The sequence below is a fragment of the Gopherus flavomarginatus genome, chromosome 1 (genome assembly GCF_025201925.1).
Source record: "Gopherus flavomarginatus isolate rGopFla2 chromosome 1, rGopFla2.mat.asm, whole genome shotgun sequence".
Lineage (NCBI taxonomy): Eukaryota > Metazoa > Chordata > Testudines > Testudinidae > Gopherus > Gopherus flavomarginatus.
Genome location: NC_066617.1, coordinates 255,497,315 through 255,515,758, shown reverse-complemented (window position 1 = coordinate 255,515,758; position 18,444 = coordinate 255,497,315). Strand labels below are relative to the sequence as shown.

The window sequence follows — 18,444 nt, the reverse complement described above, 5'->3', positions numbered from 1 at the left end:
CTTGACCTCAGGGTTGGGATGTGTTGATCTGCAGGTTGCACTGCATTGCAGTAGCTCTCTACTATTTTTCCAGGCAGAGGGCTGGGTTGAAGAGGGAGAGTTAATGTGGGTGGGACCAGCATTGTATACAAAGTGAATGTTGGGCTCCAGGTTGAATGATTTTGTGGCTGTGCCCAGAGCTATGGATGGGTGCATTTTAAATATAGTTAAATTTAATAACTGTTATAGTAACTCATTGTACTCATCTGTTAAACCATCACGAGATGAGGTGGATAGCATACTTTGTCCTAGATGATCTCCTCTCTCTACGTAGGCAGAAGGGAAAAACTTGTGTAGATCCCAGGGCCAAGTGTGAAAGCAGGAGAGTACTGTCTGTAGTGGGGGTGCCATTCTCACTTACCCCCTTTCTCATCGTTCCTCTGCACCCCCTCCCAACCTCTTCTGAAATCTACATAAGCAGTAGGGAATGCTCACAAAGACAATACTGATGGAAGCTTCAGTCCAGCAAAGTGCTTAAGCTGAAATGAATAGGATTTAAGCATGTGCTTAAAGATAAGCATATGGTTGACCACTTTGCTGAATTGGGGCAGTTGTCTGTTATACAGAGCTCCAGTTTGTGGAAAGCCCTAGCAGTGCAGCTCTATTGGAGCCCAGCTGCCCGGAAGCCAGAGAGGGCCCTAAAGTTGCTGTGGAGGAATAGGGCCTGTGTGCTGACAGCTCTGCTCACCCACGGGTTCCACAAGAGCGGCACTGATTTTGGGGATGAGGTTGGATTTGCAGGTTTGGGAGACAGAATTCTACTTTATAAAATATAAGCCTATTATAGACCTCTGTATCTAAGCAGTGATGATCATTACATAAGTGCAAACTGACCTAGTTTAAAGCATCTTTGCATGAAGTATTTGTTTTAATATACTGCAGCAGAAATAATATGCAAAATTGTGTGGACTAATAAACTTTCATTCTAATTTTATCCAGTTAGGGTAAATCTGTATTACATTGCAAGAGACAAGGTGGGTGAGGTATGACATGGCAGCAACTACACTGCATATGCGTTGCAAGTTAAATTAGTATTGGATTGTTCTGAATTTTTCCAGTAGATTTGAACAATTGTAGTAACATATGGCAGATAAAGAGGATTTGGGCTTTGCCTCATGGTGGAATATTTATCCTCTGAATACAGTACCAGGATTAGGAAAATTTACAAATCCATTTTCCTTGAAATTAGATTGTTTTATCTTACTAAGAAATATATAAATGTAGCCCTTTTGTGCCCTTAGATTCTCATGATGCAGTTCTGAGATTTAATTCTGCTCCTACACGTGGCTATGAAAAAGATGTTGGAAATAAAACGACCGTGCGCATCATTAACTCCCAGGTCAGAATCTTTTGGGAACTCATGTGTTTATTATTTCTATACAATATAATATTGCTTAATTAACATCTTAGAAATCAAACATTTTAAGGACAAAGATGGTTGGATAATCTGGTAAGCAACTAGTGATTCACACCAATGACATAACCATGATGTAGAACTGATGAAACATTCAGGGTCAATTCTCCCCTACAGGGTATTCTTGCATAGTGGCAGGAAACTTGAGGAGTCTGGAAGCGCAGAGTTCCCCTGAGACAAAGATATCAAGGATGGGTTTGCAAAGTTTTGGATGAAGCCTGCAGATCTCAAGGTATCTGCTTAAGGCCAGAGTCATCACTGCAGAGGATTTGTACCTCCATACTGCTTCTGGGTCCCCGTGATCCCGTAGGAGCATGGCTGTTGGAATTCCCCTATCTTCCATTACAACCCCCCTACTCCACCTTTTCTTGGGAGCTAGCTGTCTTGGAGCATGACCTAGGTAGGCCAAGTCACTCCACCTCTTTCTAAATCCAGTTGGAAATGTATACAAAGTACAGAAACCTCAGTGAAAACTAGACATTGCATCTGAGCTGAACTTCCTCAACTAACCAGAAAAAAAAGATTTTCTTCCACAGATGTTAACATTTGTTGAGCTGTAGTGACATCTTGTGGTTGAAGTATTTTTTTCAGTTTTCAAAAACTGCTAAAAACGATTTCCTAAGCTCTGGCCTTGGACAAACCACTTCATTTTCTCCTTTCAGTTTCCCCATCTGGGGATTGTGAGGATTTAATTAGTTAATGCCCTTACAGTGTTTTGAACATAAAACATGCTATATAAATTCTAATTATTATTATTGCATTTTCAAAATTGTGTCATAGCAGACCTTGCATAACTCAGTTTAGTAGCATTATTGTTAAATTATTCCTTTTCTTAACTGTTTGTTTTTGGCAGTGCCCCCAATGTGGTAGATGCTGAGCAAACTTAAAAGAAGACATGATCTCTGCCTTAACAAGCATATACTCTGAAGACAAGAGCTCACATTATTTAAAAAAAACACTGCCCACAGAAATGGGAGGTTAGGGATACTGTGGTGGTTTGGACTTGTTCTTCTGGTCTCGTAGCAAGCTGATGAAAAGTCACCTAAGCTCAAAGTTTGTGGTAGGGAAAATACTGCTATGGCAACAAAATTATTTTTCTCAAGGAAATATGGCTCATTGAAATCTAAAGGGAAATGACAATTAGTTTTGAATTCATTTCTCTGGAATGTAGATTAATAAAACAGCTAGAGCCAAATTAATGCTGTTTTAATCACTGTTGAGGTCATTCTTCCGAATCCTCCCTGGATTTGGATGACCCAGAGATCAGCAAGATCTGGTTAGGAGCCAAAGGAATAGCAGCTCAGGGAAAGGATGGGCCAGGAGGAATGAAAGGAAAGCCACAGTGGGCTAGAAGAATTAGGGAGAAGATATATTGGAGAGAAACAGAAAGGCAGATGACAGCAGTGGATCTGAGTTGTATTTCTGCTATTGCAAAAATGGAATTATTTTGCTCCTATTGAAGCAGATGGGTCTTTTACTCTGAAGGGTTGAATTTTCTGTTTTGGAACTACTTTCATTGAGGGATCTCTTTTATTTAAGCTAAAAAACAACAGAACACCAAAGTAGGATCCTGGAGTCACAGCCCTCCTGTGAAAGTTGCTGGCTCCCCAAGAAAAGGTTCCGATGTGCAGTTTGGGCTAGTAATACTTTAATCTTAAATTTCCGAAATACATAGCTGTGTCCACACACAACTGGTGCGCTTCTGGGTGGACCCGTAGCATGTTTCTTACTGGTGATCTACTGTGGACACAGTTGTAATTCAGTGAACAGAATCTTCACACAAGCATGAGTGCTGCTTATGGTTAAACTCTTAACATGTAAAATTGATAAAAGTTCACTGAAGGTTCAAGTAAAACAAGTGGCTGAGGGAAGCTTTTATTTCAGAGAGGAACTCTGACTATTTTCTGGATACACACCAGCTGTACAGATGCTATGTGTGTCCACAGGGCCACCAGATAACTAGGAGCATCCGAAGCTGTGGAGAGGGATGAGAAGCCCTTGGGGAAGTTGATTATTCCTTTTGTACTTCCTTTGGGCTCAGGTTTTTTTACGTGTTTAAAAACCCCCTTGCATTTAGCCTTAGCAAGAAAAGGTTGATGATAACCCCCCTTTTTCCGACTCCGCCACCATTTTTGTTGGCTTGTTGAGCATCCAACAAAAGCATGGATGTGTATCTGTGTTTCCACTGATGTGCCATGTTTCAAAAAGCTTGATGTTCATATAGTCCCCGGACTTTACTCTGGTGCACATTTGCATTTACTAGTGCTACTCTTTGCATGTTCTTTTGTAGAGAAAGGATTCACATTGCTCAGGTTTCACTGAAAACATTTGTGTATGTATGTGTGTGTGTGTTTGTTTGCAGATTCTCACCAATCCAAACCATCACTTCATTGACAGTTCATTATATAAAGATGTTATTTTAGTGGCCTGGGATCCTGCTCCTTACTCTGCAAATCTGAATGTGGTAAGTCCTCAGTTTGCTCATTTCCTCCCAACCAGCTGAAAACGATGGACAAAGTTACCTGCAATGAATAGTTTGATTCTACAGCCCATAGCTACCAGTCAGTTCAATGATCTCAAGATTTTAATGTGGTACTTGTAAGTACGGCACACCATTTCCATATGGAGATATATATTCACTGGACAAAGTCTTTTGAATGGCCCTCACTTCTACCTGAGCAGACTACTTATTTTAAGAGATACCGAGGGCAGATGGATTGGTAGGGAGTTGGGGTGAGGTCTTACTGTTTTGTGTATTTAAAAATGAGAGTTAGATAATAAATATGGGAGAAATTGCTGTGTGGGGCTGGTAGGGAAAGTGCTGGATTTTTGTGGAGGGACATGAGCGAAGGTAAATAATCACATCTGTATTTTCCATTTCCCTCTATGTCCCACCACAAAAACCCTACACTTAAATAAAAATACATAATACTCTTCCCTAGTCTCTTCCAAATCCATTGACCCTCAAGCACACCACCACATATATTTATTCACAAGTCCCCAGGCTTCCAAATTAATTTGCTGGTGCCCTCCTTCCCCAGCCCCCCTTTGTTTCCAGTCACCATCACCCCCCTCCCCCCAAAAAAATCCATTTTGCAGTCACTTGGAGGGGCTCTGTAGAAAAGGAAGCTATTAGCAGTGGGAGCCCAGGGAAGCAATAGATCTGAGCACTCTGCAGCTGGAGATAAGTGTGCCTGTTTCATCAGGTGAACCCCCTTTAGTGCAGCTGACAGAGTGCTTTCTGCTTCCTCCAGGAGCTGCTGCAGCTGGTGGTGTTTTGGAATGAAATTCACCCCAGTGCCAATGTCTTGCACTAAGCCTATTTAATCCCTAATTAATTATTTAACGTGGGTCTGTGAATGATGCATAGGCCTTGTGTTGGTTCTATGCACTGGAGTGAATTGCATATTGGGAGCACACATATGGAGGAGGGAGCAGAGCAGCCCAAGTTCGGGACTGGCTTACTAAGAAAATGTCCAGCAACCCAGGCCGGCTTGCTGCTTATGCTTTCGTACTTCAGTGCCAACACAGAGCTGCTGGTGTTGTATTTGATATACTGTTTAGTGTGTATTGAGCAGCACCCTAGGACTGATCAGTTTCTCACTTTTGGTTGTTTTCCCTCCACCCCCCCCCCAGTGGTATAAGAAGCCAGACTATAACCTGTTCACACCTTACGTGCAACATCGCAGGAGGAATCCAAACCAGCCATTTTACATTCTCCATCCCAAGTTTATATGGCAGCTCTGGGACATCATTCAGGAGAACACTAAAGAGAAGATACAGCCCAACCCACCTTCATCAGGTTTCATTGGTAGGTGTATCTAGCAATGCCCTAAAAGACATGTTATCTAAATAATGGTTAAATAGATACACTCCTCATACTCAGGCCTGTTTTCATGCATTATTTATTGTGCTAGTGAGTGACAATGACCATTTAAAATACACAGCATGGGAAACATAGTATAAAATAACAGTGACTCACCGTGAATGTTATGAATTCTTGACCCTTAAATCACTAGTTTACGAAATGCTCAAGTGTATGGACTTTTGCAGTGAGATATACGAGGAGTTTGTATGAAACAAAACTATTACTTTTACTTACCGCTAAAATCCACCACAAATGATAGATACAGTGAAATTGCTGTTGTGCTATTACTGTCCATTGTAAAGTTTTAAAATCTTTACCCAACCAGTCAAGCCGCATGCTGCTTCCACAAATGACAGGGGAGGAGGAGTGTTCCTACCCAGGCAGGGCTCTATAGTACTGTTCCAGCCTCAGAGCAGCTAGTGCATGTCACCCTCCCTTTACAGTAGGAGGCACAGAATTCCAACTCGGTTTCTTGGCCGTTCCATAATATTTCCCTGAAGAAGGGATGGCTTGGCCTGGAGGTCACATTTCCTGTTGTGTGACTGTCAGTGTCTGGTAGATGCTTATCACTAACATGTAGGGATATATGTAAGCAACACATTATGAAGTCTCAAGATCTTACTGGATTCATCACTGCTAGTGGATACACAGGTAGCAACAGTGCAGCAAGGGCTGCCTTCCACCTCTGCTCTGAGACTTTACCCTTCCTCCCTTGGATAAGGATCTAACCGTAGTGATCCACATGTTTATCACAGTCAGAAAACACCGAGGTAACTCACAAAGATTACTGGATGCCTGAGCTAGAACAACAAGCAGGAAAAGCCATGTCTCCCCAGTGCTCTGCATCCTCTGGTGGCTTCCCATTGGATTCCAGAGCCAATTTAAGGTCTTAGTGAAAGTTTTTAGGCTTTCAGTGGGATAGGATCCAGCTGCATCGAATCACCTGTCCAGTCATTATCCACCAGAAGAGCAGTGTTTGTCAGGAATGTTGAAGCTGCCAGTTCCCAGCATTAGATTTTTGGAAGCTGGAGACAAAGTATTCTGGGTATGATATCAGGGCATTGCTCAAAGCTCACTGTTCAGCAAAAACTTTCCTAGAATAATGAAAATGTTTTAATAAAATAAAATAAAATAAAAAACAGCTGCTTAACCTGGGAATGGTGAAGAGGAAGAGTCCAGTTGTCAATCTAGAATCTGTCTTTAGGAAAGCTGAAAAAACGTCCTTTCTGAAAAGACCTTTGCACTGTAAGAAAGACAACACTGAGACATTTTCCATGACAGGCTAAACTGTTGTGGAAAACTTCAGCCAAAACTGTTAGGCTATTTGTGAGAACCAGGCTAGCAGAAAATACTTTACATTAAAAAAGTTCCATCTTGTAAACTCCTCTCTCCCACCCCCACAAAATCCCCCCACAAAAAAACAAAAGCCCCAAAAAACCCAAATCAAAAATGCACTCAGAAACAAATGAGCCTTAAAAAAAACCCCACACCACCATCTTTATCTCAAAAAGGGAGATGTGCCAGACTCCATGAAATTAACTAGGGACATTGCTTTTGCTGTTGCTGTTCCACAGAGGGCATTCTGGACAGCAGTATAAAATGCTAAGATAGATAATTGGACAAACCGACTGTAAGCCTTAATTGCCTTATTTGGCATCTAGCTACGATTGCGTTAGGTGCATTTGAAGGCTCGTCAGAATCGATATTTCACATTTAAGAGCATATTGAATATATATCTATACAGAGCACACGTAATGTCGTTTAAACTGTAAAAGATCATACTACAGCAACTGTATTGTTCAGAGGTAGATGTAAATGATAGGATAATGCACAAATAATGTAATTCAATTTGGCAGAAATTTGATGGGATATGTTAGTGTTCAGATTGGATATCTAGTGGCAAATATCAACTCAAGTGGCAAATATCTGTTTGGCACTTAAGCTGACAGACACAAATGAGAGGGACTGTATAAGAGCCATGTAATCTAAATTGCATGGTACTGCTTGTTTGTTTGCAAATCTAAAAAATTAGCATATTTAGGGATGAATATCTCTAGCAAATATAATTCAGATTGAATAGAGGGTCTAGAGAAATGAAAGTTATCATAAAATATAACAGTAACTTATTTTAAAGATGATATCTAGGAAATGATTTATTAAATGCCCATACTATCTTAGCACAATCTCATTATTATCATGAAAACATCATAAGAACATAAGAATGGCCGTACCGGGTCAGACCAAAAGTCCATCTAGCCCAGTATCTGTCTACCGACAGTGGCCAATGCCAGGTGCCCCAGAGGGAGTGAACCTAACAGGCAATGATCAAGTGATCTCTCTCCTGTCATCCATCTCCATCTTCTGACGAACAGAGGCTAGGGACACCATTCTTTACCCATCCTGGCTAATAGCCATTTATGGCCTTAACCACCATGAATTTATCCAGTTCCAAGAGAGAGCTAAAATTGACATCCGTACTATTGCAGAGCATAAGAACATAAGATTAAGAAATCAAATTAAGAAAGATCCTGTTGTTTATAGTAGCCTAAAATGCACATATGACTTTCCATAGGTAGAGAGACCTATTTCCTTTTAATCTAAGTGTGCTCTTATAACTTGAACCAAAATAAGCATGCATAAAATCAGTTTATTAGAATGACTTTTTTTCTAAATCAAGATTTGCAGCCCTACAATTAAAACAGATGCATAGCCCTTGTCACTTATATATTCTCCTAAAGGGACAGATTCTGTCATTCATACTCACATTGTTTAGTATGTTAACTCATCGAAGTCCTATTGAAGTCCTTGGGATTACTTCTGGAGCAAAGTACTGCTTAACATGGTTATAAGAATCTGTACCCAACTAAACAAAGGAATGGGGGAATGTCACTCTCCTGCTTAACATATGTTCTGGATATTCTCCTATTGCGGGTGATTCACCAAGTTTCCAGCTATTTATTGTATACTGAGAAAGGGGCATCCAACTGAAAATAGTCCGGGAATGCAGAGAGAGAAATTCCAGTTGACCACGCTGTACAGAAGGATAGACCCACCCACATATTGTTAAGGTTGCTAAGTGGCCCTTTTGCCAGCTGAGCTCTCCGTGCTTGAAAACCTTCCTAGCACAATAGTCAAGATAGCAAATCTTTAGTGATGTTACTAGTGAGATAACAACTTGCTCTGTATTGTCCATATTTCATACGTTGCAAAGGGTGCATACTCTGAGCCCGGACCTGGGTAAAAGTACATCCATGGTATGGAGCCCTCAGGAGCTCTGCAGCCTTCCTTGTACCACCGCCTAGTATTAAGGTTACCCAACACTTCCCATAATAAAGCTCTGTTTTCAGATGTTGATAACTTTGCTAAATTTAAATGATCTGGGCTGAAATTTTCCATGACAGGCTAAATTGTTTTGGAAACCTTAAGCGAAAACTGTTCAGCTATTTCTGACAACAAGACTAGTAGAAAATACTTTCCTTTTTTTTACATTAAACAAAAATTCTGGTGACCTTTCCTTTGGAAATGCTCTAGCACTCTCATGTTGTGGAGCGGGGATTTGAAATTTGGCAGAGGAGTGGCCTTTGTGTCAGGGCTTTACTGTCCTCATGAAAATCTGCCCAAACTTGGCCAGGTTATAAGCCTATGGAAAAAAATCACAGTTTGCCCATGCTCAGCAGAGACTTTCTAGAACTTAACAGTTAATATCACCAAGCTTCTGTCTTCACTGAGCATGTTCACGCCTCTCACAGCTCCCAATGCTGACCAAACTGTGCATGCCACATCCCAGGGGTACTGGGCTGAAGTCAAATTTTAAATGGCTACTTTTAGCTTCTCTGGGCAGGGTGCAGCTGAGTACTGGAATGGAGAGGAGGAAGCTTGCATCTCTTGGGCTCTCGGTGACACCCTCCCACCCCCATCCCCGCTCGCACCCAGGCAGTGTAGAGCAGTGGTTCTAAAAGCTGGTCCGCCGCTTGTGTAGGGAAAGCCCCTGGCGGGCCGGGATGGTTTGTTTACCTGCCGTGTCCACAGGTTCGGCCGATCGCGGCTCTCACTGGTCGCAGTTCGCTGCTCTAGGCCAATGGGAGCTGCTGGAAGTGGCAGCCAGCACATCCCTCGGCCCGCACCACTTCCTGTAATGGAACCCAAGATTCCTGTATTGTCAGCAAATTTATGTGAAACTCACTGGCAAGTAGCCCATCCTGCTCTAGTGCTGGTCCACATAGATGACAATAACCTACTATTGCTATCATTTATTCTGTGAACTCAAATGGCAGAGGTCTGTGTGATGGATTTGAAGGTTTCAACTCTGCTGATGAGCATGTGGGTGTGGTTATGATGCTACATGGTGAAATTTCTGATTTTTTTCCATTGGTTTTTTTTTTTAATAAAAATTAGGAAATTACACACCCTTTGCCTCATTGAGATAGATGGTACTAAGTGAACAGCTATCCAATATTTTGTTTTATCATGATAATATAACACATGATTTCAGCACCACTCCAGTAGTGTCTTTTAATTTTCAGCCATGAAATGAGACATATTACTGGGATGAAAGTTGCATTCATTGGATACTGCACATTATAAGAACCGCAAAAGATGAAGCTATTCTGAGTGAAAAGTGAGACACTAAAGAGAGAGCAAAAGAGAGAGAGAACATAGAGCGTGACACCTACAACAACATGCAAGCAGACAGAGGTGCCAGTTTGGGCTTGAGAAGGCCCAACACTATGACAAAGGTGCATCACTAGAGAGAAAAAAAACAGCAGGAATGAAAAAGAGTGAGAGGGAAGAAGAGGAATGAGTAAATGGAAAGCTAACAAAAGAGGAATAAGCAAATGGAAGTACAGACAAAGTAAGCACACCTCGTTTAGAAAAATGGTGTGTTTCATTTACAGCACACAATTGTATCCTCACCAGTAGCAGAAAGGGCACTGAACAGATGAGGGGTGGGGAGCTTCCTTATGGTGTTTATGAGGGAGGCAGGCGATCTTTGGAATGAATACCACTGCTTTTTTAACTAATTGAAGCACTGCTATATATATATATATAGTGTTAAGCCACTTTACAGGAGGCATTTGCCTTTCTGTGGTCTCACCCTTGTGTGCTAAAGATTGTTGTTGGTACAGCTTCCAGTTTAGAACATGGAAAGGATGTGCCTTTGGCTGGCAGTGTATCATTGTATGGAGGCAACCATTCTCTTCAGCAGCTGCCTAGTGTAAGGGATTCTTGTGTCAGCTGGTGTGCTCCAGCCACCATGTGCCTGAGGGATCTGCACCAGCAGCCTTGGCCATTGGATCTGTGACATTTAATTGGCTAATGCCGTAATGGCGTCTTCCCTTTAATACTGTGGCTCGCTGTCACTCATCTTCTGTGCACACACTCCGTTTTGTTGCTGTGAATAGGAATTCTGCCTTTCACAGCAAGATGGCATCGGGTGTTGAATCACCCTGGCTACATCTGGAGTATGTAGAAGGGGAGTATACCTCTCTTGCTTCTAGAACCTTTCATGACCCTTCACGCATGTATAGTCACACTTCCGTATGACATGGCACATGGGAATTATAGCAAATCCACAGAATGGGTTCATATGGCTGTGAATACAGAGTCATACACAGTTGCATATCTGCCTGATTTGCATTGAGGTGGTAGTAGTAAAATGTCATTGCTTATGGTAACCTATGTGCTAAAGAACACCTGCTTCACCTATTAAACAGTATCATGGCTTCTAGTTAGTAGGACTTTTATCCTGAGTAGGTGTAAGAAGGGAAATGAAGTAGGATAGAGCAAAATTCAAAGTCAGCTGGGTTTTAAGAAAATATAAACAGTAACTAAATATGTATTTTATTATTGAAAAAGAAATTCTTGTTTCAGGATTTACAGTTCACCGTAACAGTTCAAAACAACAGGTAGGCATTAAGGATTCTTGATAACACTATATTCAACATCCTTTGCATGTGTAACTCAGGATGACAACACAAACAAGCAAATCATAACACTGGTACATTATCAGATTGTTTTCATTCAGGACACGGATATAAAACCATTTCAAATGGCATGTTGACAAGAAGAATGCTGCTGATCTCTACCTAGGCTTAAAAAGAATGTTTGCATAATTTGAAAACAGTGATAATGTTAAACATATTAGTTGTTTTAAAACCATTTGCCTGTGTTATTGTTACCTTGATTTAGCTAGTAATCTGGTAACTAGTTGCTAAAAAACAAAATTGGACTGGTGTAATGGTTACCCTTTTCAGATATATTATCATGCAGGTAGAAAACGTTCAAATATTTAAGAAGCTCAGCTTCCTAGTATACACAGAGAAGAGAGTAAACTCATTTCAAATAGCATTCTAGACATTATCTATCACTTATCATCTTTTCATTCTGTGTGGTGGGTTTCTTTAATACTCCAGCATGTCATTTGACCTTGAATAAAACACTTAACAGCACACGGTAGTATTGGTTAGCATTTTCATATCTATGAATTTACAGAATACATTATAGTTATTGATAAACGGTGCAACTTTTTGTGTTCACAGTAACATTGATTTCAAATCAAACTACATGTTGCAAAAATCTACATCAAACACGGGTATATTACTGCTTATGTCTAGACACAAACACCATTTAAATTCTTTAATTAGTGTTGATTTTCTGTAAATTCAAGTAGTGTTCTCTTGTGGTTAATATTTGTCATCTTTGATTGACCAAACAGACATGAAATAACCTTCTCTTGAAAATGAACACAGCACTTTTCTTCATTTAAAAAGTCTATTAAACCCACAGAACTGTGGGTAACATACTGCCTTCAATCCATGCGCATATCTGTGGCATCATATGGCTCCCTATTAAAAACATGAACCAATACTCCTGCATCCAGCATTCCTGAACAGCAATAAAAAGTAAATTTCATACATACATGTGTTTTGTAGTATTTCTAGGGATACACCTCAAAGATAGCGCAGCTACAGCATTTACCATTGCTTCTATTCTTGCTTTTGTTTGTTAAATTTGATGGAGTCAGTAGCATCCACCTGAGAATCTGTCACTTTTAATTTAATTTGTCAAAGAATGACAAACACACAGTGTACATATGCAGACTAATGTGCAGAAAACTATTTTCATTATGCCCAATGTTCATAAAACCTTCATGTGCTTTATTAAACAAAATAGTTTAATTCAAAATAGTTACGTTGTTAAACTTAGTTCTGTGGCTGCTACTGTGATGCATGGGGAAAAAAGTGGCATATACTGAATGTGTGATCATCAGATTACATGTATGTGGTTATCATATTACATATATGTGATTTTGTTCACTCTCTCACACATAAGCTTGTTAAGATCTCTTTAATGCTGACTTCTTAAAGAAGTGAATACCTATGGACCTCATTTTTCAGAGTTACTGCACATCCACAGCTCTTAACAGAAGTTGTGAGTTACCAGCCCTTTTGAAAATCAAATCCTATATCTGTATTTCTTCATTGTAAATAATTAAACAGTTTTGCTAAATCAGAAGCTGAGCTGAAGTCTTGGTTAATATTTAAATTAGATTCCTTACGTCAGATGCTTTTATATGTCATCTGTTATACTCAGGTATATTAAATTATATTTTATATATTTACAAACTAGGAAAAATGTTTTTAAAATTAATTTGCTAACCACAAAGCACAATTGTACCATGCAAAAGATGCATGCTGGACATTGAAAACCTCTTGAATTATTAAAATTACCAAAATCAAATTAACACATTTTCTCCTTTTGATTAGAATCATGCAAATAACGTAACACTTTTGGTTTAATTCTGTTTAAATATTTTCAGCAGCACAGATTGCAAAATCCCAAGAGTTTAGTTGTGCCTTTTAGACTCAATTTAAGCTAAATCTAATCTTCTAAAGTTATATTGCTATTAAAAGGAAGGTAAACTAATATATCTTATTGAGCATTTTGAAATATTTAATTTTTTATTAGTGTCCAAAACTGTAATATTATAATAAAGAAACAGCTGGTCAGCAAGCTTGATAACCTGATAATTTCATTTGAATAATATATATTCTAAAAACTCTTTTCAAATGAATATTTTTAGTGCTAATCATAATTTCCCCCACAGTAACTTATCTACAGAATACACATAAGTCACACTCCTGAACTGTAGTCTATACAGCAACTTTTATAGATTTTTCTGTATGTGGGCAAAACTGTTTTTTAAATTTCCTATTTTACAGCTGTTGTAATCTAAATATGGTTTTTGGACCATAAAAAAAGAGGTAGGGCATTAGCAAAGACTAGGTTTGGCTTATAGGGAAATCTTTTCAGTTCCCTTTTTGCATGTATGGTAATACTGTAGCCTCACCAGTTATTCTTGCCACATTTAAGGTCAGGTAAAATTGTTCTTTGTAATTTCCACACACACTTTTTTTTCCTTATTAAAAATAGATGTTATGTTTAAGCTCTGAGAGCTCAAAAATAGTTTATTATAGACATCAGACCTGGAAAAGGCCTATAAATCGTTCTTTTCTGTCCACTTGTTGATTCTGGGTGGATCCCCACAGTATATTCTTGAGCAATCTGTCTAGCCTAATTTTTAAGTGAATCACCTGGTAGAGCTTCCCCAATTTCCTTAGAACTAGTACGTAGAGGAGTAGTCCTCATTGTTAAGTTATTGCTCATCTGAAATACAGGGTTCATTTCTGGTTACCTCAGTGCCAAGCTACTGACAGTTTCAAGGGGGCTTGAGAAGACCACTCAACATGCTCAAAGGATGAAGTAATTGAATTGCGAGGAAAAATTAAAATAAATGTAACTTGGCACAACAACAACTAAATAGCTGGGGCCAGATGACATAAACTTCCCATTTGAAGGTCATCAACACTAAGGAAAATGGAAATGAATAGAATGGTGCAAAAAGATATAAGAGAACTAAGGAAATTAAGAAAGGAAGGCTTGACTGTGAGATTTACTAGGCTGTGGAATGCTCTCCCCAGATAAATGTTAGTAGTCCTATTGCTAGGAACTTCTAAGGAGCAGAAAGTACAGAGCATTAGAAAATGCACTGTAGGTCACGGGCAGGGGGCTGGTCTAAATGTCCTAGTTCTTTGAATTTCTAATTTCTATTATTTGTTTCAGATTCCTACTATTTTCCTTCTGTTTAATGCTTTTCTAAACTTAGTCCTAGGTTATCTATAAGACAGGTTTGTTCTTCGAATGAGAAACTGTTTTAAATATAAAATTAAAAAAAATAAAGGCGCTTAAAGCTTTTAAATAAACCTAGGATGTCTAGTCATGCTTATTCAGAATGAAGAGGTTAACTTTCCTGTTTGTGCCCTTTTTTACAGCTGTGTGAGGAAAGAATGGAGTGTCATCTCTAATTTAGAATTGTATTTGTTTTATAGTTTTTATTGCTAGCTTTAAAAGATGTTTTACTGGATTATTAGGATTTCTTGGCAGGGTTTATGCTGTCAGTTTTGTTAATGGAATCAGAAGTTACAGATGGAAAAGAGCTATTCAGTCATATAGTATATTTCCCTTGCCAGTATGTACTCTCCAGTGACTTAATCTTCTCCCTAAATAAGGTTGGTGAGATGCATTGAACCGTAAAGTGTTCTGTACGAGACACTACCCAATTAAAAGAACATCACTGATTACTTTATTGTAGTTTTTATTGTTCTTTGTTTGCAGCACATTTTTAAAGACTCTGTTTAAATGTTAAAAGTAACTAATATTTGTCCCTTCTGTTAAGCTTTGCATGTATGTTCACCAGAATGAATCACAGTATTGTTCTCCTCTAGTCTTTAAATCAACTGCTATTGGAGCCAGAAGGACACTGGAAAAATGGTGGAATTCTTTCTAAAATGTCTTAATAGTGGAATAAGCATTGAGGAAATGCTTTAAATATCTACTCACGATTCCAAAAGGTATCTTGACTCACCCCGTATTTGAGTGCATGCAATTTTGCAAGCAGTCATTTACACAACTGATTTTTCGTGCCCTACCATTTGTGTGCCCAAATGAGATATTTATCACATGCAGAACAGACACGTGCTTGATGTACGCAAGAAATGGTGTTTGCATGTGTAAATTTGATTATTTGCTTGCACAAGTGATAGCATTCATATATAAATCACAGTTTGCAAATTTGGCCGATAAAGGATAATGGCAATAACTGTGAGCAGTAAATAGCATAGGTTTACATCAATCAATCAATGCAAACTTGACACACTGACTCCACTTTGGAACAGAATTAAATTAGTAGATGTGAATTCAGTAACATATTTCATCACTGCTCATGTAAATCTTACAAAATTGAGGCTCTGTTAGATGAGGGAAAAGGTACCTGGAACATAAACAGTAGGAAAAGCGGAAGAAGGGCAAAGTGTGCCTCCCACTCCTTCATCCAAACCAGGGGTGGGGGAGGAGGGAGCTTTTAACCATAGGCACTTCCCACGCCTCCCTTATTCCTTGGCTGGTGCAGGGTGCACTTTCCCTCTTTTTTTCCCCCAATCTACTTTAGGCCCTGTAGTAAATGTCTGGCTGCTGGTCCTGGAGAGTTCAACCCCCAGAACAGACAGACAGACAGCATGCCCTGCCAGACTGTAAGAGTTGCAATAAGCATTGGAAGAAAGACATTGTCTGATACCTGGGTCATCAGCCACTTAAAAAAATTGAACTGCGCCTGGAAATAAATAGGTATTAGCCAGGCAGGGTGCAGAATACCAGTGAATAGCCACATGCAAATGTGGGATTGTTGTAAATGCTAAGGATGGAGATTAATGTTTCAGGCTAAAGGGATTTAACTAGGAGAAGTTGAATGAAATTAAGAAAGGGAAAATAGGGTGACTATTAGGAAAATCTTTGAGTTTTTTATGCTTCGTCCTAAGGGAAGGGGCGGAATCTTCATCACTCACTTTTATAAGTACAGGAGACCAAAATACTAGTAGGGAAAAATCTACTGGCAAAAGGATAAACTAGATGACACATATGTCCTTAATATAGATTGACTCTTGGAGACATTGCTCATCAGATTATAAAGATTTAAACCTTCACTGCTTTTCAGTTCTCTATTAAATAATTAACTTATATTTGGAAGGTCACCTGTATTGTTTTAAAACTGCCATATCAAACCTTTTCTTCTGTGACTTTCAATCTTAGTTGCTATTAATGAATAGGAACAGAAGCTTATTTCTGTTCTTCTCATATTTTTTTTTCCTATTCCACAAATAGCAATTTCCTTTAGGAATGTTAAAGTAAACTGGGTAGTGTGGCAATAGAACAGCGTACACTGGTTAAGGTGTGTGACTAGTCATCAGAGAGAATTCTCCTTTAACATCTGTGGCGTGTCTTCTGAAGCGGGCTCCAAGCTTGACTCTGGGCTCAGCAGACAGGGCACTTTCCCATCCGTTTCAGGAAGTTCTTGATTATTACATGTGACTCCACCGTCCACTTTCTGATTCAGCTGGATTACAGTTACCTTAGACTGACATATGGATTCTCCATCAGCAGCCAAAGGACGGTAGCAGTGGAAAAGTAGAAGAAAGCATTTGTAAAACTGAAAAACAAAATCAAATCAGGGATTCTTTTTTAAACATAGCTTCTAGACAAATTGAACATTCAATGCATCTCTAGTTACAGGCTGGAGTTATGGATTCATTCTGAATGATTAGGCTCGTAATTTTTGTCAATTTGTAATTCATCATTTCTCACTCCAGATTTCTCACTCATATTCTTTGTTGCTTGTAGGTGAAACAGTAAATTTCACATATGTTTGGGCATCTTTCCTTCTAGATTAGTATTGTTACTCTTTAGGGTCATAAATTCCATCTAATGTAAAAGAAAAACTTTAGTATAATAAAAAACATGTTCTAATCACTGCATCAAATGATAAAAGAAGAGTTAATTACAAATACATTGTTTTAAAGTGACTTAGAAAAGAAAAGAACGGAAGGCAGCACCGTGAAGGTTATCTGATGAGGCAGGGCAGGATGAAAAGAATCTGCTTTTGAATTAATAAGCATTGGAAATCTGAGTTCTAATGCTGCAAACTACATTTTAAACAATTGTTTTGCTTAATTTTAGTAGTAAATTAACTTTTTTAATGTTGATTGATTTTTAAATCATGGGATTTAGCTCTCAATCCCTTTGTGGCTCTCTAATTCCAAAACTTTCTCATGGGAAAGCCTATTATCTAACTTCTAATTAGCGACACCAAAAGTTGGACATTATCATTTCTAACGTAGCCCTGCTATGAGAGACAACATTCTCATTCAATGAACCGGGCTAGTCCCATGCATGGACATGGGACAGAGACGACAATGCCTGGCACAGTGGAGGTAACCGTTTCCTAGCTTTAAACAGGAAGTGAATCTCTGTGCTGATACTGGTGGATGTCTTAGAAATCTTGGACACAGCTGATTATACATACGAGACTGAGCCAGAGAAAATGGGTCCGCATTATGCTGGACAAATCCCAGAGTGTCACAGTGGGCAGCTGCTTGTCATCATCTATGCCCCCATCACATAGAATCCCATCCTCCTAAGCATTTATATAGAATTCTTTGGAGAGATCTGCGAGGACACAGACTCTAGTGCTACCAATACACGGATGACACCCTGCTATATCGCTTTGTCCACCTATGCGATTTCTGTGTCTCCAAAATGTCTCAGTGCTTTGAAAGAAGGCAGTGGATGGATGAAGAGCAACTGGCTCAAACCCATTCTAAGAAAGACACCATTTATGAAACTGGAAGTAAGAAATGCTTTTAGGAACATGTTAGTACTCTAACCTCACCACTGAATAATAGCATCAAGACCAGAAGTTGTCAAAATGGTGGGAAGAATCTGGGTGAATGCTGGACAATGCAGCTTTTCCCATACCAATGACTTCCTAAAAATAACTGAAGTCAATGGGACTAGTCACGTCTTTAAAGTTAAGCATGTGCTTAAATGTTTACAGGCTCAGGGCACAGATAAACATCTGAAACCAGGGAGAAGAGAAGGGAGAAGACTCTTAAGTTTCTATGCCTTTACATAATTTTGTTCAGAGTTTAGATATGAAGATGATGGGTATCCAAGAAAAACCTTGGGGGGTGGTGGTGGTGGTTATATAATTAACACACACTATCTAGTGTGC

At 39.2% G+C, this 18,444-nt stretch overlaps 2 protein-coding genes across 8 annotated transcripts in view; one reads left to right on the top strand and one right to left on the bottom strand.

The window, feature by feature from the left end:
* Positions 1 to 18,444, top strand: part of ST6GAL2 (ST6 beta-galactoside alpha-2,6-sialyltransferase 2) — a 287,770-nt gene that overhangs the window by 263,607 nt on the left and 5,719 nt on the right. For 4 of the 7 annotated variants that reach the window (XM_050922198.1, XM_050922205.1, XM_050922214.1 and 1 more), the window contains 3 exons: positions 1,281 to 1,378; positions 3,816 to 3,917; positions 5,090 to 5,264. In XM_050922198.1, coding sequence (XP_050778155.1) covers positions 1,281 to 1,378; positions 3,816 to 3,917; positions 5,090 to 5,264 — 375 coding nt within the window. Of the gene's footprint in view, positions 1 to 1,280; positions 1,379 to 3,815; positions 3,918 to 5,089; positions 5,265 to 9,844; positions 10,309 to 14,653; positions 15,008 to 15,106; positions 15,497 to 18,444 lie in introns of those variants that run through there. The other 3 variants (XM_050922235.1, XM_050922254.1, XM_050922244.1) reach the window with 3 other exon arrangements.
* Positions 16,529 to 18,444, bottom strand: part of LOC127034074 (vertebrate ancient opsin-like) — a 124,241-nt gene continuing 122,325 nt past the window's right edge. Inside the window, exon 4 of the mRNA XM_050922546.1 lies at positions 16,529 to 16,863. Within this exon, the coding sequence (XP_050778503.1) occupies positions 16,621 to 16,863 (243 nt within the window). The 3' untranslated portion in view covers positions 16,529 to 16,620. The remainder of the gene's footprint in view (positions 16,864 to 18,444) is intronic.